A 19917-nucleotide genomic window follows, 5' to 3' on the forward strand; every position below is an offset into this window, starting at 1 on the left:
GGAGGGCTAAGTGCACCCTCCCCCACCCATAACTGCTGGTCATTCGAACCAGTTCAGAGGCCCACAAAGGGCCTCCAAATTGGTTCTGTTCACATCCCTATAGCAGAGTACATGTGTTGCATGCATTAGGTTCCAGCTTCAATCCCTAGCATCCCCAGCATCCCCAGGTAGAGCGGGGAAAGATCCTTGTCTGGAACACTGGAGGGCCACTGCCACTCAACACAGACAATTCTGAGCTAGATGAACCACTGGTCTGACTTTGGACAAAGCAGCTTCATATGCCCATATGATGGATCTTTTTAAAAGTACAAGTGAAGACCGTTATCTGCAGGGTTTCCATTCTCCACTACAATGCAGATAATGGAACAGCGGATAATGAGTCATTGCATCAATGGGACCCAGGTTAGGTTCCTGGAGGCAAGAGGGAAAGGCTGAAAATAGCTAGAAATATAAAGTCAAAATAATAGGGGGAAAGTGCTGCACCGTGTTCTGCAGGTCACCAGATGTCCAGCAATGCCCCACAAAAGGTCCAATTCCACCATTTTAAGAACAAAAATTGTGTGTGTGTGTGTGTGTGTGTGTGTGTGTGTGTGTGTGTGTGTGTGAGAGAGAGAGAGCGCGCGCGCATGAGAGAGAGCGCAAATGAACCACAAAATGGTTCTTGTTCTCAAAATGGTGGCCACGAATGACCTTGGTGGTCATGTCTGGCTACTCCAAAACCACAGATATGCAGAATTTAACCCCTTTTGTTCCACGTATGCCAAGGTCAGATGTCAGTTACCAGACAGGTTTCCCTGTAGACTGATGATAAACCAAGCTTTGACCAGAAAGGATGATCACGTAATATCAATGGAAACTGCTTTCTTGCCTAGAAAAGGATTTAATGGTCTACAAAAATAGCAGCTGAAATAGTAAAACTGTTCCTGGACTGTGTCTTCAAATTGCTGGTTGCAGCATGTTTGAACCTTCCCTAATTGCCCCCCCTAATAATAATAATAATAATAATAATAATAATAATAATAATAATAATAATGGCACATAGAAAACTAGTACATAAGGCACACTAGACTAGAACTCTTCCCCTGAAACCTAGCTTTCCTTGTGTGGTGGGTTTGAATGTTACTCCACCAGCAGTTTGAAACAGTACAGTCCAGAAACTGTTTTACCACCTCATCTGCTCTTTGTATCTGAGAAGAATAATACATACATAGCATTATCAATATCATCTGTCTCCAAATAGTCATGCAACATTGTGGATTTGTGGAAAAATAAATAAAATTATAAAATTAAAGAAGCTAGTACAAGAAAGCAAAAAGCACCTACTGGAAGCAGCGTGTCATCCTCTTTGCCCTTTGCCACTTTGGCTACTGGATTATCTTTGAGACTAGCTGCCTGTTCGGAAAATGATATTTCCAAATTGATGTCTGTCTCAGACACTGACATATCCTTTCTTGAGCTGTTATCACGGATACAATTACTCTGTGCTGAATATGGTGGGAAAAGAGAGAACACACACACACACACACACACACACACACAAAAGTTATTCAGTTTAAATACCTTTTCTTCTTCATTTGAAATTCATGCAAATACAGACTTGCCACCGCTACTACCACAACCAAGTAGTTTTTATGACTAATAAATGATTATAAGTAACCCATTTTTTCCTAGTTGATATGAATTCACCCCTTTATGGAATGTGGCTGCGTTTAAAATTACATTTGATAGACATTTAGAAGCTTATCGTGATGCCTACCTGCCTTCCTCAAAGGAAGGCCACTTCAGATCTGGTCCTCACAAGCAGCAGAATGCAGTGGCATAAATGGACAGAACAAATTCAGACTGAAGGTAGGAGATGCCATCTTTGAATACTATCTAGTGCTAAGAAAGTTCCACAAATAGAAAATCAGCCAAGTAGGCAAGGAGCAAGGCTAGAACTAGGGATGTGCGAACAGTTCGAAGGGTGTTCGGTTCAACAGTTCTGGGACCAAATTGACACCCTGCCCCATTTGGTCTGACCCCAGACCAAAACACACACACACACACACACACACCCCGATGGTTCGGGAGCATTAGCGATTTTTTTTTATTTTACTTTTTCTTTTAACCTTTAGCCCATCTAGGCTTATTCTAGGCCATGGGAGGGTCCTCAAAGGTTCCCCCTCCCCCCACTGGCCTTGGTCATCACTGTTGCGGCCCATTCAGCCGCTTTTTTTGCCTGCCACCGCGCATGCACAAATGGCCTCTGTGAGGCCTGGCATGGCCCAGGGCCTCTCAGAGGCCATTTGCACATGTGCGGCAGCCAAAATGGCCACCACGCAAACATACGGAGGCCTGAACAGGCCAAAAAAAGTGGCCAAATGGGCTGCAGCAGTGATGACCGAGGCCGGCGGGGGGAGGGGGAACCTTCGTGGACTCCCTGCAGCCTAGAGGAAGCCCATGAAGGGGCTAAAGGGTTAGAAAAACCTTAAAAAAAGATTGTGAACCCTCCTCCCTGGACCAAACCAAACCAGGGGGGTTCAAAGGGGTGCCGGATTGAATTGGTCCAGTCAGATTTGAGTCTGCTCCAGACTCGAACCGAACTGGGCCAGCCAGTTCCGTGCACATCCCTAGCTAGAACCTCTCTCCATGATTACCCAGTTCTACATTTGCAAGTTAATGGGTGTCCTTTGTGTAGTGTATCTTTGAGTCATCTGAAACAATAAAATGCATTCTACCACCTCAACCTGATGCATGCATTGACCAAGCCTCATGCTTACAAGCAAATATGTGCATTCTAAATATATGCATATGTGCATTTTAAAATTCTAAGCAATCACCAGCTCCAAGTCATATGTACACTTTTGAAAGATGTACAGACAAACCACATTACTCGTGGGGGTTCCATTCCTCACCTACTGTTCCTCGCCTACTACCACAAGTTATGAAATCATGAGTAATGAGGCATTGTGCCTATGGGAAATAGGGGGTTAGGTTCCAGAAAGGAGGGAAAAAAAACCCAAAATGTGGAATTGCTTACTGTACCCCAAAAGCTTAGAATGCCCCTCAAAATCAATTTAAAAGAAGCAACGAGCCCGTGAGGATGGCATGTGCCCACATGTACCCCAAAAAGCTTGAAATGCCATCAAAAAACAAAACAACAAGAAAAACAAAAAAATCACAGAAAATGTCCATTTTTTAAAAAGCAACAAGCCACAAAATGGCAGCTGGAAGTGACCTCCACAGTCACTTCCGGCCCTCTAGGAACCACGGATAGGTTTTAACCCTTTCATATCTGCAGATAATGAAAACGGGTGTCAATTAGACACCTGTGGATACACAAAACCACGGATGGGGGAATCCATGAATAGCAAGGTTTCGCTGTATACATTTCTGGCAAAAGAAATGCAAGGAGACATTAAGGAATGCAAAAAGAGTGTTTTAGGAGCATATAGCATATAGCTAGAAGAGTCAAGGGGAATAACAAAAATGTCTTTGAATATATCAGAACCTGAAAGGCTGCCAGGGAAGGAGTTGGACTCTTAGGTGATACAAGTGTGAAAGGGACTATTAAGGGGGATAAGGAGATTGCAGAGAAGCTGGATGATACAGTTCTTTGTATCTTTACATAAGAACATAAGAACAGCCCTGCTGGATCAGGCCCAAGGCCCATCTAGTCCAGCATCCTGTTTCGCACAGTGGCCCACCAGATGCCGCTGGAAGCCACAGGCAGGAGTTGAGGGCGTGCCCTCTCTCCTGCCATTACTCCCCTGCAACTGGTACTCAGAGGCACCCTGCCCTTGAGGCTGGAGGTGGCCCACAGCCCTCTGACTAGTAGCCATTGATAGACCTCTCCTCCATGAAGTCATCCAAACCCCTCTTAAAGCCATCCAGGTTTTTGGCCGTCACCACATCCTGTGGCAGAGAGTTCCACAAGTGGATCACACGTTGTGTGAAAAAGTACTTCCGTTTGTTGGTCCTAGACCTCCTGGCAATCAATTTCATGGAGTGACCCCTTGTTCTAGTGTTGTGTGAGAGGGAAAAGAATCTCTCTCTCTCCACTTTCTCCACGCCATGCATGATTTTATAGACCTCTATCACAGAGGCGTAACTAGGGAAAATGGCGCCCGGGGCAAGCACTGAAATGGCGCCCCCCCCACTGCGCCCCCCATCGCCCCCCCCAACATACTACATTATACTTAGGTTTTTCCTCACAAGCGCCCGCCGCCGCCGCCAAGCCAGGCCACTGACTGGCCGCCAGGTGCCAGCAAAGCAATGGGGGGGGCGCAGGCAGCGCGGAAGGGACTGCTCGTGGGGAAGGGGGCACTGACGCGCTCCCTTGACTGCTGCAGCGCTGCTGCACTGAGCAGGAAACATTTGTATTAACAAAAATTTAAAAATTTAAAAAAAAATTGGTCATGGCGGTGCCCCCCATGTGACCAGAAAAGATGGCGCCCGGGGCACGTGCCCCCCCTGCCCCCCCTATAGTTACGCCTCTGCTCTATCATGTCTCCCCACAGTCGTCTTTTTTCTAAACTAAAAAGCCCCAGGTGTTGTAGTCTTGCCTCATAAGAAAGGTGCTTTGGCCCCTGATCATCTTGGTTGCCCTCTTCTGTACCTTCTCCAGTTCAACAATGTCCTTTTTAAGATGTGGTGACCAGAATTGTACGCAGTACTCCAAGTGTGGTTGCACCATAGTTTTGTATAAGGGCATTATAATGTTAGCCGTTTTATTTTCAATCCCCTTCCTAAGGATCCCTAGCATGGAATTTGCCTTTTTCACAGCTGCTGCACATTGAGTCGACACTTTCAATGAACTGTCAACCACAACCCCAAGATCCCTCTCCTGGTCCGTCACCGACAGCTCAGATCCCATCAGCATATTCTTGAAGTTGGGGTTTTTCATCCCAATGTGCATCACTTTACACTTGCTAACATTGAACCGCATTTGCCATTTTGTCGCCCACTCCCCCAGTTTGGAGAGATCCTTTTGGAGCTGCTCACAATCCGTTTTGGATTTCACTACCCGGAAGAGTTTGGTATCATCTGCAAATTTGGCCACATCGCTGCTTACCCCTGCTTCTAGATCATTTATGAATACATTAAAAAGCACCGGTCCCAGTACAGATCCCTGGGGGACCCCACTTCTTACTTCCCTCCATTGTGAAAACTCTCCATTTATACCTACCCTCTGTTTTCTGTCTTTCAACCAGTTAGCAATCCACACATGTACTTGTCCCTTTATTCCATGACAGCTAAGTTTCCTCAGGAGTCTTTGACGAGGAACTTTGTCAAAAACTTTTTGGAAGTCCAGGTAGACTATGTCAACTGGATCACCTTGATCCACATACTTGTTGACACTCTCAAAGAAGTCCAAAAGGTTGGTGAGGCAAGATTTACCTTTACGGAAGCCATGTTGGCTCACTCCCAGCAGGGCCTGTTCTTCTAGGTGCTTTACAATTTTATCCTTGAGGATGCTTTCCATCAATTTGCCTGGAATGGACGTTAGGCTAACCGGCCTGTAATTTCCCGGGTCGCCCCTGGATCCCTTTTTGAAAATCGGTGTTACATTTGCTACTCTCCAGTCCTCTGGTACAGAGCCCGATTTCAGGGATACGTTAAATATTTTAGCAAGGAGGTCGGCAATTTCACATTTGAGTTCTTTGAGGACTCTTGGATGGATGCCATCCGGCCCTGGTGATTTGTTAGCTTTCAGTTTTTCCAGACAGTTTAGAACATCATCCCTTGTCAATTCTATCAGACTCAGCTCTCTAGCCTCCATCCCTAAAAAGCCTGGTTCAGGAACAGGTATATGCTCAGTATCCTCTGCCGTGAAGACAGACGCAAAGGACTCATTCAGTTTCTCTGCAACCTCCATATCCTCCTTAATGATCCCTTTCACTCCCTCATTGTCTAATGGCCCAACTGCCTCCCTGGCAGGTTTCCTGCTTCTGATGTACTTAAAGAAGTTTTTGTTATTCCCCTTGATACTTTTGGCTAAATGTTCCTCAAACTCTCTTTTTGCCTCCCTTATTGTCACCTTGCATTTCTTTTGCCAGATTTTGTGTTCCTTTCTGTTCTCTTCATTTGGACAGGCCTTCCAATTTCGGAAGGAAGCCTTCTTCCCTTTTATGGCTTCCTTGACGGTACCCGTTAGCCATGCTGGCATCCTCCTGGACTTAGTGGTACCTTTCCTCCTTTTGGGTATACAATCTAACTGGGCTTCTAGTATTGTGGTTTTGAGTAAACGCCATGCACTCTGGAGCAAAGTGACTCTCCTGATTTTCCCCCTCAGCTTTCTTTTCACCATACTCCTCATTTTGGAGAAGTTTCCTCTTTTGAAATTTAAAATGTCTGTGTTTGACATCCTTGGTGATTCTCTCCCCGCATGTATGCTGAATTTGATGGCACTGTGGTCACTGTTCCCTAAAGGGTCGATGACACTGACATCACACACCAGGTCCTGGGTGTCACTCAGAATTAGATCCAAGGTCGCCTTTTCTCTGGTCGGTTCCATGACCAACTGTTCTAAGGCACAGTCTTCACGAAAGAGGTTACTGGCCATATACGCGCTCTGGAATTGAGCTCCTCGGGCTTGGAGGCAGAAGAAATGGGCCAATTTGAGGACATGAAAGAGGTTTCATCACCTCAGTTTTTCAAGAACTGTCTTGAAAAACTGAAAATTAACAAATCACCAGGGCCAGATGGCATCCACTTGAGTTTTGAAGGAATTCAAATGTGAAATTGCTGATCTCCTAGGAAAAATATTTAACTTTTCCCTTCAATCAGGCTGTGTACCAGAGGACTAGAAAGTAGCCAATGTAACTCTAATTTTCAAAAAGGGATCCAGGAAACTACAGGCCAGTTAGTCCAGGCCAGGTCTGTGCAGGGTAAATTGATGGAAAGCATACTTAAGGACAAAATTGTTCAACATATAGAAGTACAACTCTACAATGAAGGAGAACCAGCATGGCTTCTGCAAGGGAAGTCTTGCCTCGCTAACCTTTTGGAGTTTTTTGAGAGTGTTAACAGGCATGTGGTTAAAGGTGAACCGGTTGACATAGTATACTTGGACTTCCAAAAAGCTTTTGACACAGTTCCTCACCAAAGGCTGTTGGGTAAACTTAGCAGTCATGGGATAAGAGGACAGGTTCATGTGTGGATTGGTAACTGGTTGAAGGACAGGAAACAGAGTGTAGGTATAAATTGAGTGTTTTCACAATGGAGGGAAGTAAGAAAGTGGAGTCCCCCAGGGATCTGCTCTTTAACTTGTTCATAAATGATCTAGAAGTTGGGGTAAGCAACAAAGTGGCCAAATTTAAACTATTTAGGGTAGTGAAATCCATAACAGAATGTGATCTCTCCAAACTGGGTGAGTGGGCAGCAAAATGGCAAAATTTAGATCAATGTAAGAGAGTATAAAGTAATGCATAAAGTTGGACATAAAGGTGCAGAGATTCCATTTCTGTCAATTTCTGTGGGTAATGTAACCATGGATAACAGAGCATTAAGCCTATGGCGGTTGTTGGGGGCGGGGGTTAGGTTCCTGCAGGAGCAAAAACTAGTCCAAAAAGTCTGAAAGCGGCTAATATAATTGCAACAACGTGCTGAACCATGCCTTACAAGTCTTCTGCAGTCCAGCAATGCCTCCAGAAGACACAATTCCTCCATTTTATAGCAAAAAGTCATGGTAAAAAAAGATTTCCAAACAAGAGCCACAAAATGGCTCCCATGACATGAACTTAGGGCGCCATATGCATACACTAAATATAATGTATGTAGTGGCCTTGAAGAATTGTGCATTCCCTATATTTAAAAATCTGCCTATCCACATACATGTGGTTCCCCAAGTATCTGTCCTGGGACCAGTGCTCTTTAACTTGTTCATAAATGATCTAAGATTTGGGGTAAGCAGCAAAGTGGCCAAATTTGCAGATGACAACTATTCAGGGTAGTGAAATCCAAAACAGATTGTGAAGCACTCCAAAAAGATATCTCCAAAATGGAGGAGTGGGCAACAAGATGGCAAATGTAATTCAATGTAAGCAAATGTAAAGTGATGCATATTGGGGCAAAAACAACAACAACCCAACTTTGCATATTCACTGATGGGATCGGAGCTGTTGGTAACTGAACAGGAGAAAGATCTTGGAGTCGTGGTGAACAGCTCATTGAAAGTGTTGACTCAGTGCGCGGCAGCTGTGTAAAAGGCAAATTCCATGCTAGGGATCATTAAGTACAGGATTGAAAATAAAAATGCTAGTGTTATAATGCCCTTATACAAATCTCTGGTGCGGCCACATTTGGAGTACTGCATACAGTTCTGGCCACCATATCTTGAGAAGGACATTGTAGAACTGGAAAGGGTGCAGAAGAAGGCAACCAAGATGATCACAGGCATGGAACAGCTTCCTTATGAGGCAAGGGCACAGCATTTGGGGCTCTCTAGTTTGGAAAATAGACAACTATGGGGAGACATGATAGAGGTGGGGGCACACCTAGGTGATTTTCATGCCCGGACCAGCCCTTCCATGAGCCACCCCTGCCATGAGGCCCTACCCCAGTGAGCACCCCTCGCCACAAGGCCCCCCAAACCTACAGGTTTCTTTTTTAAAATATCAAAGCTACCAAGCGGGCAAGGAGTGGCTGTCGGGGGTGAGGGGGGTAGCCAAGCAGTCAGCCGCCTCCTCTCCCCACCCCAGCAGCGGTGGGGGAGGAGAAACCACTGGGCACATCCTCTCAGCCCAACAGCTGTAGTGAACTGCGCAGGAACGCCTTCTCAGGAGAGGAGGAGGTCGACTGCTTGGCTAACCCCCCACCGGCCGCCACCCCTCGGCCGTGTGGCGACTCTTATTTAATCAAACAAAACATGTAGGTTCGCTGTGGCGGGCAGGCGCGGGGTGGCAGTAGGAGGCCCCCCAGACATTTAGAGGGCTCCCCGGACCTTGGAGGCCACAGACCAGGGCTCCAAGGTCCGGGGGTTAAACACCTCTGTATAGAGGTGTATACAATTATGCGCGGAGTAAAGAGAGTGGAGAGAAAAATTTCCCTCTCTCACAACACTAGGGGTCACCCCATGAAACTGAAGTTTGGGAAATTTAGGACCAACAAAAGGAAGTACTTCAAACAGCATATAATTAACTTATGGAATTCATTGCTACAGGATGTGGCAATGGCTACTACCTTAGATGGCTTTAAAGGGGGCTTAGACAAGATCATGGAGGACAGGTGTATCAATGGCTACTAGTCTGGTGGCTATAGGCTACCTCCAGAGGCATGATGGTCCTAAATACAAGTTGCAGGGAACAATGGCAGGAAAGAGGGCAAGCTCTCACCCCCTGTCTCTGAGCTTTTCAGAGGCATCTGGTGGGCCACTATGTGAGACAGGATTCTGGACTAGATGGGCACTGAGCCTGATCCAGCAGGGCTGTTCTTATGTTCACATAGCTTTGCCATGGAGTAACAGGCAATTATACAGATCATCTGCCTTTCCTCCTTCCATTAATCATTTTAGGATATTTGACTCTCCTTCTCCCTTTTTTTGGTCACATAAAAATCAATCAGGTCATCCCTAGCTTAAAGATGATGCTCCAGTTATCACAACTAATGAGCTCTCCAAGTCGCAAGAGTCAACATAGTAAGGTTATAATAATTTTTCTGGCATGATGCATGTGTGATAACATTAAGTTTCTTTCTAAAATGTTTTTTGTTAATTCTTTCGTGAAATATTTTTAAAGAAATGAGAGGATTAGTTCTTTTTGCTCACTGCCTTAAGCCACAACATTTCCCACTTTTACTAAAATGTTTTTGGTTTTGAATTTCACTTCAAGGCTATTTGATATCTTGATAACAACAAGCACATTGCTGTTGCTTTTGGAAAAACAAAACATCCAATCAAACTTAACACAACATTGATTATTCACTCATTATTTTTGAAGAGCCCCTGTCATAATCCAGAAGCAGGTGCTGCAGTCTGACCCAGCTAAATCTGGACAGTTCTGCAAGCAGAGCAGCTTTCCATTCTGTTCTGATCTTGAAAGCAAAGCCCCACTTTACAGTGACGTTGCCAGAAGCCAGAGCCTAATCAGAATGCACCAAGGCTGCCTTAGCCATGCCCTTTTCATTCAGAGCTGTAGAGAGTTAGCATATGGAAATTGCTTTCAGAACTTTCCATTTCTAAAGAGCTCATCAGAGGCGCTGGGGAAAAAGAACCAGATGTTATGAAATGCTTAAATAACTGCCTGGTAGTTTTCCAGGCCAAGATTCTACAGTAGAGTTTAGTAGCATAAAGTGCTGCACTCTCTCTCTCTCTCTCTCTCTCTCCCTCTCCCAGCCTTGTGCTGACCCAGCAGTTTGGCAGTGTTCCCATCTTTGAAACTACTGCTGAATGGCTGTCTGGGGGCTGAAGTCGGCAGGTGGGGAAGGATTAATATGTGCCTTCAGGAAAATTAGCATTTAGCTGATGATATCTTTGCATTTCTGAGTTCAGTGGTCCTTTTTAAACTTGAACTAGGATTTTAACAATATATTCTTTAAAAATGCCACATCTCTCTCTCTCTCTCTCTCTCTCTCTCTCTCTCTCTCTCTCAATGTATATGGTTCTGTGGCATTATTGCTCATAAGGTAATATTCTTGTTTTACTGCTAGTCTAGAAGCACTCTTTTTCTTTTCCTCTTACTACCACCTCCTCTTCCTCTTCTTCAGGCATTAGCTATATATTGGCATTCATGGCTATTATACAGCAATCTGTTTTTAGAATTTTTTATTGTTGTTGTTTACACAGTCAGACAGGTGTTATTGACCGGTTTGTTTTATCCAGACATTGAGTCCTTCCCAACGACCTGGGATGGCTGGATTTTATTTTCAATTGTTATAGATATCATCGCAGAATATAGGCTGTTCCCAGTAAAGCTGCTTTTTGTAATTGGCTGATGGTGATTTCTGTGGCCCCTATGGTGTTGAGGTGCTCTTCAAGGTCTTTTGGAATTGCACCTAGGGCGCCAATTACCACTGGGATTATTTTGGTCTTCTTCTGCCACAGCCTTTCAATTTCAATTTGTAGATCTTTGTATTTTGTGATTTTTTTCTATTTCTTTTTCTTCTATTCTGCTGTTATTGCTATGTCAATTATTTTGACTTGTTTTTCTATTAATAATAATAATAATAATAATAATAATAATTATTATTATTATTATTATTATTATTATTATTCCTGTGCCTCCTTATTCTACTTTAAGTTTCCTTGCATCTCAGACTGGGCTGCATATATGCAGTTCATCATGTAGTCTTTGATTCAAAATGCAAAGACAGCCAGTACTGCATGCTATCATTCCAGTGTTTTAGAATTTCCACAAACACTTCTGCAGTTTCAGGAACTCTAGTTTCCCTAGTTGGGCACAACACTGTTCAGTGTACCTCAGAATAATTATTATATGCATCTACAACTGCCTGATTTATTTAACTGTCTTAATTCTGTGATTGCATTTCACAGGGCCATTGTGTTTACACAGCTGGTCAAATAGTTATATCGTATGAAGTTGTACTATTAGCCAATTTTACCATTTATTTTATTGTCCTATTTGCCCATTTTACTGCAGCTTTAAAGAAGAATTGGTTAAAACAGGTCAGTTCACATGTAATATCAAAACATGGCTTGGTCTTACACAGAGTAAACATTGTTTGCTTCTCATCCCTTGAGCACTCCAGTTCATTCATTTGCTTCCTAATTTGCAGTAAGTCATAACTGACTGTAGATTCCAAACAGGATAAACTATGGATTTGCATAACCCAGAAGCCCTTTTCACATGTGCAATGCACATGCAGTTATTGACACATTATGCTCAATTCATGTACAGTAGTACACTTCATATTTATGCCCTGCGTTTGAGGGGACCTCTACCCAGGTTCACTTTTAATATGAATACATGTACAATCATTTACACGAAGACATGTACATGTGTACAGATCTATATGTACATACAACATAATGTATGAATAGAACTAGTTTTTCTGCAAACCAGAAATGGAAACCATTAACAAACCATGAATTCAATCCAGAATAAGTCAGAATGCTTATGTTCCATTGAAATCAAAGGAACATAAGCACAAGACACTCTCTCTCTCATTGAGTCCTATATGTGTAAGTAGAGCAGATCTATGGACTTCCCAGTTATGTGATGATGAAACAACACTGTGTGTTTAAACCTGTAGAGCTTTATATGCAAAAAATATTTTAATCAAGTATCTTAAACAGGATACATTTTAGTCCAAGTATTTCATTCCTATACTCATAAAAACATCTGACACCTAGCAGATGCCTAATGTTAACATAAACAAGATTAGGTAGTAATTTTTTTAAAATGACTAAGCTAAATGCTGGATGTTTCAGTATCTAGTAAACTGGATGATTAATGGTTCACAGTAAATAATGCCTGAAAACTACATCAGACTGGATAAAGTTTCACGCATGCTAAAAGCACTTAAAGGCACAGAACTCAAAAGGATGAGAGGCAACTACCGGTAGCCCTCGTGATTCACATATCTATGGATCCAGTTTCTTTATCTGTGGTTTTTTTAAAAAAGGCAAAATTCGCCTATTCGTGATTCCTGGGTGGCCGGAAATGACTTCTGAGGTCATTTCCAGCCACTGTTTTGCAGCACTGAGCCATTTTGTGGCTCTTTAACACTAACACTAACACACACACACACACACACACACACACACACACACACACAATTTCCCACCAAGAATTTAAAAAAAATCTCAAAAAATTTGGAGGATTTGTAGGTTTTTTTGCGGGGGGGGTCTTTCTGGAGACCTCGAGAGCAAGGTACTATGCTTTATTCCCTTTATTTCTGTTCTCGACCTTTTTAAAGCTCAAGTAACCTAATACCCACAATTCCCATTGACTCAAGGTTTCATTATTCAGAGTTTCCATATGCCGTATAACTGGCCAGGGTCTGTTGTAACAATGCCAGCCATATTGCATAACAAGTATTGCTTTTCTTTTCCAGGGCTCAGATGCCTGAGCTGAATGAATGAATGAATGAATGAGTGGGTAGATGAATGAATGAATGAATGGTGGGTAGAGAAAAGAGTGCACTAGCACAGAGGATAAACTGATTTGTTGTTGTACCTTTATTTATTGTAAAGCATTTTTTCATCAATCCCGAGGAAGAAAGCCAAGCATGCTTTCATACAGGGGTGTGCAGAACTGGTTTGATCATGAACTAGTCTGCTGCAAATAGGGCCGGTTTGATCGTGAACCACTTCGAACCAATTTGTCAACCTGATCGGCCCAGCCTGTAGGTGCAACCGGACTGGTTTGGGACCCAAAGATCAATTCAAATTTGGAACGAACTGTGGCAAATGGTCCATGCACACCCCTACTTTCATCAATCAATAAAACTGGCTTCAAAAATTAACCTTAAATTTGTTATGATTGTTATCACCAGCATTCCCTTTAAGGTGTGCACCCACAAGTAGTAGTAGGTGTTGTTTTTTTGTCAACTCAGTTAATTTTAGATCCTGTTCAGATTGAATCAACAAATCCCCACTCTGTCCATGTGTGTACGCACTGCTTTGATAGTGCCGCCCAGAACAAAACTCATCCTGCACACAGATGAAAAAAGTTAGAAGGAGCAATGATGTCACACATTCCACAAAATACCCAGATATTTTTTTTTTTAAATTTTTTAAAGAAGTAGTAAAGAACAAAAACATGGTAATTATATATCAGTTTGTCTTTGGACACAGGACAGAGAACCACATGACTAAATCCATATATCTGGTAGGCAGTTCTTTTGACATTTTAAGAGAAGTTTCAAGAACTTACACAAGTCTTTCACTGTGCCTAAAAGAGCTCTCTGAATAGTAGGACTTATTTTTTTGGTAAGTACTTTTAAAAGTGAATCTGTTCTGCAATATATCCTGCTATGCTAATAAGACAATACAGATAACCTGTTCATATTTACCCTCTTTTGCTTCCACCAGCATGTCATATAGGTTTTCTCTTGTTTCCATAGACTGGTACTCACTGCCAGTTTCCTAAAATGTAGAAAGTAAAGAGTGAATAATAGGATAATTAATAATTGTTCCCACCTGATTTTAGAAGTCAACACAACTAAATCAACTTTGTTCATGGTCAGCTTCATGCCTGGCGTCTTTGTAAGATACTTCACAATCATAACTAAAACTCATAGTTGACAGACAGAGCAACTTGCTCACTCCCTATACAAAACTTCCTTTTCAAAACTAACAAGAATAACAAGCAATAATAAAGTAACGATGCTCCACTCTAATAAGCATAATTAATTAGAAAGCGTATATAAAGAAATATACTCTTGCATCACTCCCAACAGTTTCAAGTAGACTTGATGGCATAATTGAGCTGTAGGGGCAAACAGAAGTCACCTCACAGACCATCTTTCAATAAGCTAATTTTGCACCTCTGTCAATGGACTCTCTACGAAAGCTAGATTCAGGGAGCCAATAAATTAATACCCATGATACTGCATCTAACCAATCCCAGGAAGACTTTAAGGCAGTGGCATATAGCTAAGTCAAAGGGGGCCCAGTGTTCACCTATCCCCCAGTGGCACACCCCTTACCTGCAGCAGCACATGCCAAAGGTGCACGCCTTCTCCCCTTACCATGGGCTATGGCACTACAGCTGCTTCTGATGCCAGCACTGCTGCTCGCTGCCACTTGCCATCCAGCTCAGGGACCACTTGGGAGGTCCCTCTCTGCTTCCAAGTGGCCTCTGTGCCGGGAGGGAATGGAGGGCATGCATGCACCCTGATGCCAGCACAAGGCACATGTGCACCATCCATTCCCAGCCAGCTCAGAGGCTGCTCAGAAAGTGAGAGGAATGGAATGGGCCCTCCCTGCTTCTGAGCAGTTCCCAAGCTGGATAGCAAGCAGCAGCAGCACAGATGACAGTGGCTGAGATGGGCAGCAGTGGGCGGCAGGAGCCACTATGGCAAGTGAGGGGAGGGAGTGACTGCTGAGGGGCCTTCAGTAGCCCCACCCCTCCAGGGGCCTGTGTTCTTTGAACACCAGTAGCTCCACCCCTGGTTTAAGGCAAAATTTACTTTACAGTTTGTTTATTTAAGGTACAGTCTAAATGAAAACATCTATATCTCAATCCTGATAGTGGGGAGAATACTACTTGCTTCACTCCTGCACCTCTGGAAGAAAAAATTAGTCAGATTATGGACATTTTGCTAGAATATGAATACCAGCAGTATTGGTCAACATAAGATATGTATTTACTCTGTCCCCTCTGAAGCCGCAAGCTTTTTGTATGCATGCTTATCAAGCACAAAGACAAGTCTGAAATGCATGCATCTAGTTCCTTCAGTGAACAAGGATTATGACCAAAGAAACTACTCCACATAGAGAGTTTTCTGGCTCTATTTTTCTCCCTCTGCGCTCCATGGCATGACATTTCATTAACCTTGAGATCTTGCTCTTGCACGATATTTTAGAGTGTGCAACACATTCTAATATTTACAGAAAATACAGCCAAAATATAAAAACAAAAAACTTTCATGTAAAAGGAGTACACAGAACTGAGAAATCCACCAGTCTGGAAACATCCAGAGAACTCTGTACTCTGGATGCCCTGTACCAGGCAGTTTTTAAAATGTACTTTGTGCCCGACACTGCAGTTACATGCTTCTACAATTATCAATTGGCTTTCAAAGTGCAAGGCAGCCAGCACACTAACCCTAGAACAAGTTCACTTGAGCAGGCCACTGCCTTTGCACTGAATCTTTCTTTGCCCTTGCCTCTCCCCCATGAATTCCTGATGTTGGGATCCTTTTATCTCAGTACATTTAGCATTACTGCCATTATGGGGGGTGGGGATAGGGATGGGATGCTTTAAGGAAATCCAGAAACTCTATCCTGACTGTCCCCCTTGAAATCAAAAGCATGCCCCTCCACAGCATTCCAGAAGAGTAGCTAAAGGGGCTATCACAAAAGGTGCTGGCCTCCTCTAGTCCCCTATAATTTAGGCACTGACTCCTCTTCTGTTGATTCCTAGCTTATCAAACCCTAAAATGGAGTAGGTAAATAGGAACATATTATTAGGAGAACTAATATAAATGAGGCTTTGTATACAGAATGCTGGCTTCCTTTATGCTATCTGCTACCCACAGAACTTCCCATACAGAATAATTTAAGTATGAAACACTGCTGTGGAGGCCCCGCTGATTTATTCCCTAGTAGGCATAGGCATAGTCTTTATTTCAGTCTTTGGCCAGCATAACAGCAAAACAAACAAAAAAAGTTAAGACAATCTACTCCTACAAGGTAATAAGGGATCTCTATAAAACTACCTAAAAACATAACATAGTGAGTAGAAGAAGTTAAAAGTTAAGACTATGAACATAACATTATATATAAAAATTAATCAACACAGGTATCAGAATGATACTGAGTATAAAGGAGGCAAGACAGCAAAATTTGTGCCTAATACAGAACGGTGTTACATCTCATTCCATATCTTATTCTATACTATGTATGGCAACAGCATATCCAACAAGTTGACGGAACATACATACAGGCGCTAAAATGTTTAGTTCTTATTTAACTCTGAACGAATTTTGTTAGCTATGAGGCAGAACACGGCCACATTATAGGATCTAAAATCATTCTGATCTGTCAAAAGGAAATTAAGATTTTAAAAAAATCAGTACAGCCTGCATATGTGCTAATATATAGGAAGATAAGCTTATGCCATATGCCATGATAGTACTGACAGTACAAGAGTACATGAGCTGTTGTTTCAATTTCACTGGAGCCACAGGGGCAAATATGTTCTCTGTATGGAACTGTTTGATTTTTTCCTTCCATCACAGCTGTGTGCAAGCATTGCATTGGGCCAGTGTCAGAGCTTTGCACTACTTTGGGACTATTAACTGGTTTAAATAGTTGGCAGGGGTAAAACTCAAAATTTGATTACCCCAAAAGACACCAACTTATTCCTAAGTAAGCATGCATAGGATTGTAGTCTACGAAAATGTTCCTTTACGTCTGATCATTACTAACTCTAGCTATTGCTCCTTATCTGGCTTTTAGTGTCAAGTTGCTCAAGAAAAAATGTGAAATTTTAATCATTCTCACAGATACATGCAGTATAATCATAGTAGTACATCTGCCATGTATTCTGGTTTTTTGTTTAAGAAGTAAGAGGCCAATGGAATTTTGCTGCTGCATGCCCTCTTTAGATACATACAAACTGAGAATATAATAACAACTAGCTGGGCCAGGCAAAGAGCATTTGCGCCTCTAGCTACCAGCCAGCCGCCACCTCCCCCCGCCCTCCGTTGTTTCTTCTTCCCTTCCCCCCTTGCCGGCTTCTTCCTTTGCCCGCCCACTGGCTGGCTTCTTCCACCAACTTCTTCCTCCCCACCCACCTGCTCTTTGGCCGGCCGGCTTCTTCCTTTCTGCTGGTCGTTGCTAACTGCCGCCATCATCCCCGCCCCCCCCCCCCCCGTCTGTCCCAGGGCTATCCAGAAGCTCTCCGAACTCTCACGAGAGCTGCCACACATGGGATTAGCCATGGGTACGTCTTAGAGAATTAAATATAAAGAAGTTGTGCCTCAATGACAAAAATATAGATGAACTTGAGGCTATTCTCAGGGTCATGCAAAATTGGGCTAAGGGAGCCTAGCCCAATTTCGCATTCACGTGAGAACCACCGCGCTTGCAGCCAAGCCCGGTCTCATGAAAGTGGATCACCCGCTTAAATAGCCCTCCCCTAAGCCCAGGTTAGCGGAGCAAGCACTCTGCTAACCCGGGCTTTCTGATCATGAGTTGCTGTGGCGTGGCTCCACGCCGCAGCAACTCACAAGTAGACCCCCAACCGGGAGGCTGAAAAGCAGCCTCCCAGCTCAGGGGTCTCTCTAGCATGCCCTGAGCACTCGTGCAGGGCATGCTGTAGCTTCCAGAGGCGGTGCATCCCCCGATCCTTCCCAGCCCCCACTGGCTCCGTAACGGAGCTGGCAGTCGTGTGGGCAGCCACTTTGGCTGCCTGGAGCAGACTGCCTGCTCGTGTGCAAGCCCGCTCTCTCCGCAAACCCCAACCAGGCTCTTCTCACCAATCGTGAGAAAAGCCTCCCTATGTCATTGGTTACACTGCAGACTGAAAATGCAATTAGATGTAAAAGGAATACATAGCATCTTTTTGTGCTATTGATTCATAGCTAATTTTGAAACATGACAGGTACTGTTACCAGTCGAGCTTATTCTGCTTGTTCCCAGAAGCCTCCCTGGTTACAACTGCATATCCAGGCTTGGAGATTGCACTTTTGCTATGCTCAGGAGCTGCCAGTCTATGTTATACATGGGGATAAGTCACTTAGTTGGCAGTGGACTGGTCACCCCTAGATTTGGCTGCAAGCCTCACAAACTGGAAAGGGGATTAGGTCCACACTGCCTCGTTCTGTGAGGGGGGCCAGACAAAGCAGACTCTAGGACTAACTACTGCAAGTGTCTGGCATTCAAGAACATTTCAGCCTTGGAATGAAATCTAAACTCCCCTCTTCCTCTTGCAAGAGAGATAACACCTGTTAACGAAGCACTCAGGTCAGGAAAGCAAGGAAGACAAGGCAACAGACTCCATTACAATAGGGATGAGTTGGTGATGTAACTTTGAAGAGGTGCCCATTGCAACTCTTGATAGAATTATTGGGAAGCCCTTCCAGCACAGGATATTCTTTAAATGCACCTGCACATTCTAATTGTCCTCACAATTAGCCCTGAATGCCATAGGCGATTCACACACATTCCTACCCAGGAAGGACTAAGACACAATGCATTCCAAAAAAAGGTTGTCTGGGCTCCACTGTTCAGTAGAACAGGACAAAAGGCATGTGTCCTCAAGGCATGTTTTGGGATATAAGTATCTCTAATTCCATGACCCAGTGTGCTTCCTTGTGTAATTACACTTGGGACTCCCACTGAGAAACATCGTAGTGTTCCCTTGTGTCTCTCACTCTGGACCCCAGCAGACAGTAACAAGAGACCCCAGCAGACCACCTTGGTGTTCCCCGCTCCAGTACAGGTGATATAGCCTCTTGCCTAGCTTCTTCAGGGCTGAATCTATCCCTTTCTTTTATTTCGGAAATCTTGCCCCTCTATCTTAAAGTACATCTCTAGCCTGTTTGGGAATGTACACATAATTTGGAACTTTAAATTAAATGTGCCTTGCAATAGTCCATTTCTTAGCATATTTGTAGTGCCTTTAAACTAGGGACACAAAGTAATTTAGTCTGATTTTATTTTTTAATAAACTCCTTTCTGATTAAATTAAAACCTCTCTCAAGCCGATTTTCTTGAGTTCATACACTTGGACAAATTAAGGCTGATTGGAACTGTCTCCCCTTTTGAGCTAAATTCCCCACATTCGCCCAAACTAGGGGTGCAGCCAATCACCCTCGAGGCAGTTTCGTTAACAGTACACAGTGGCACACCTAGGTCATTCTGGAGCCCAGACCTGAAGGGCTTTGCCGCAAGGCCCCCCTTAAAATTTAAATAAATAAATAAATAAATAAATAAATAAAACCTTGCTGACTGAAGGTGCCCCTGGAGACTGTGGCTGGCGAACAAGAGGTTGGCCTTGAGTGGGGGAGGCTCCTTCTCCCTCCTGTGGGTGTGAGGGTCAGAAGCACACAAGGCTGCCATGGTAACAGACAGCGCTCTGTTCATTCATTACCTCCTTTCCTCCTTAATGCCCACCCGCCAACTCCAGGAGGCATAGCAAGCAGGTGGGTATCGCTCTGCCCTCAGTGGGACCATCCTCAGAGGGGCACATGGCTGGGTTTGGAGGCCCCAATGAGCCCAGGCCGGAGAGCTGCTGGGACGTGGCCGAGCCAGAGGAGCGGCCAGCCTCACCAAGCCGCCAGCCTCACTCTTGGAGCAGGCAGGGG

The 19917-nt window shown here is 43.8% G+C and overlaps 1 protein-coding gene across 6 annotated transcripts in view; it reads right to left on the reverse strand.

Moving 5' to 3' along the window:
* The window catches only part of ARHGAP18 (Rho GTPase activating protein 18), a 130116-nt gene that overhangs the window by 39615 nt on the left and 70584 nt on the right, over positions 1-19917 (reverse strand). For all 6 annotated transcript variants that reach the window (XM_053286305.1, XM_053286332.1, XM_053286294.1 and 3 more), the window contains exons 4-5: positions 13954-14026; positions 1324-1484 (exon numbers count right to left, since the gene is read on the reverse strand). In XM_053286305.1, the coding sequence (XP_053142280.1) occupies positions 1324-1484; positions 13954-14026 (234 nt within the window). The remainder of the gene's footprint in view (positions 1-1323; positions 1485-13953; positions 14027-19917) is intronic.

This window comes from Hemicordylus capensis, chromosome 1, assembly GCF_027244095.1.
Source record: "Hemicordylus capensis ecotype Gifberg chromosome 1, rHemCap1.1.pri, whole genome shotgun sequence".
NCBI classification, from domain to species: domain Eukaryota; kingdom Metazoa; phylum Chordata; class Lepidosauria; order Squamata; family Cordylidae; genus Hemicordylus; species Hemicordylus capensis.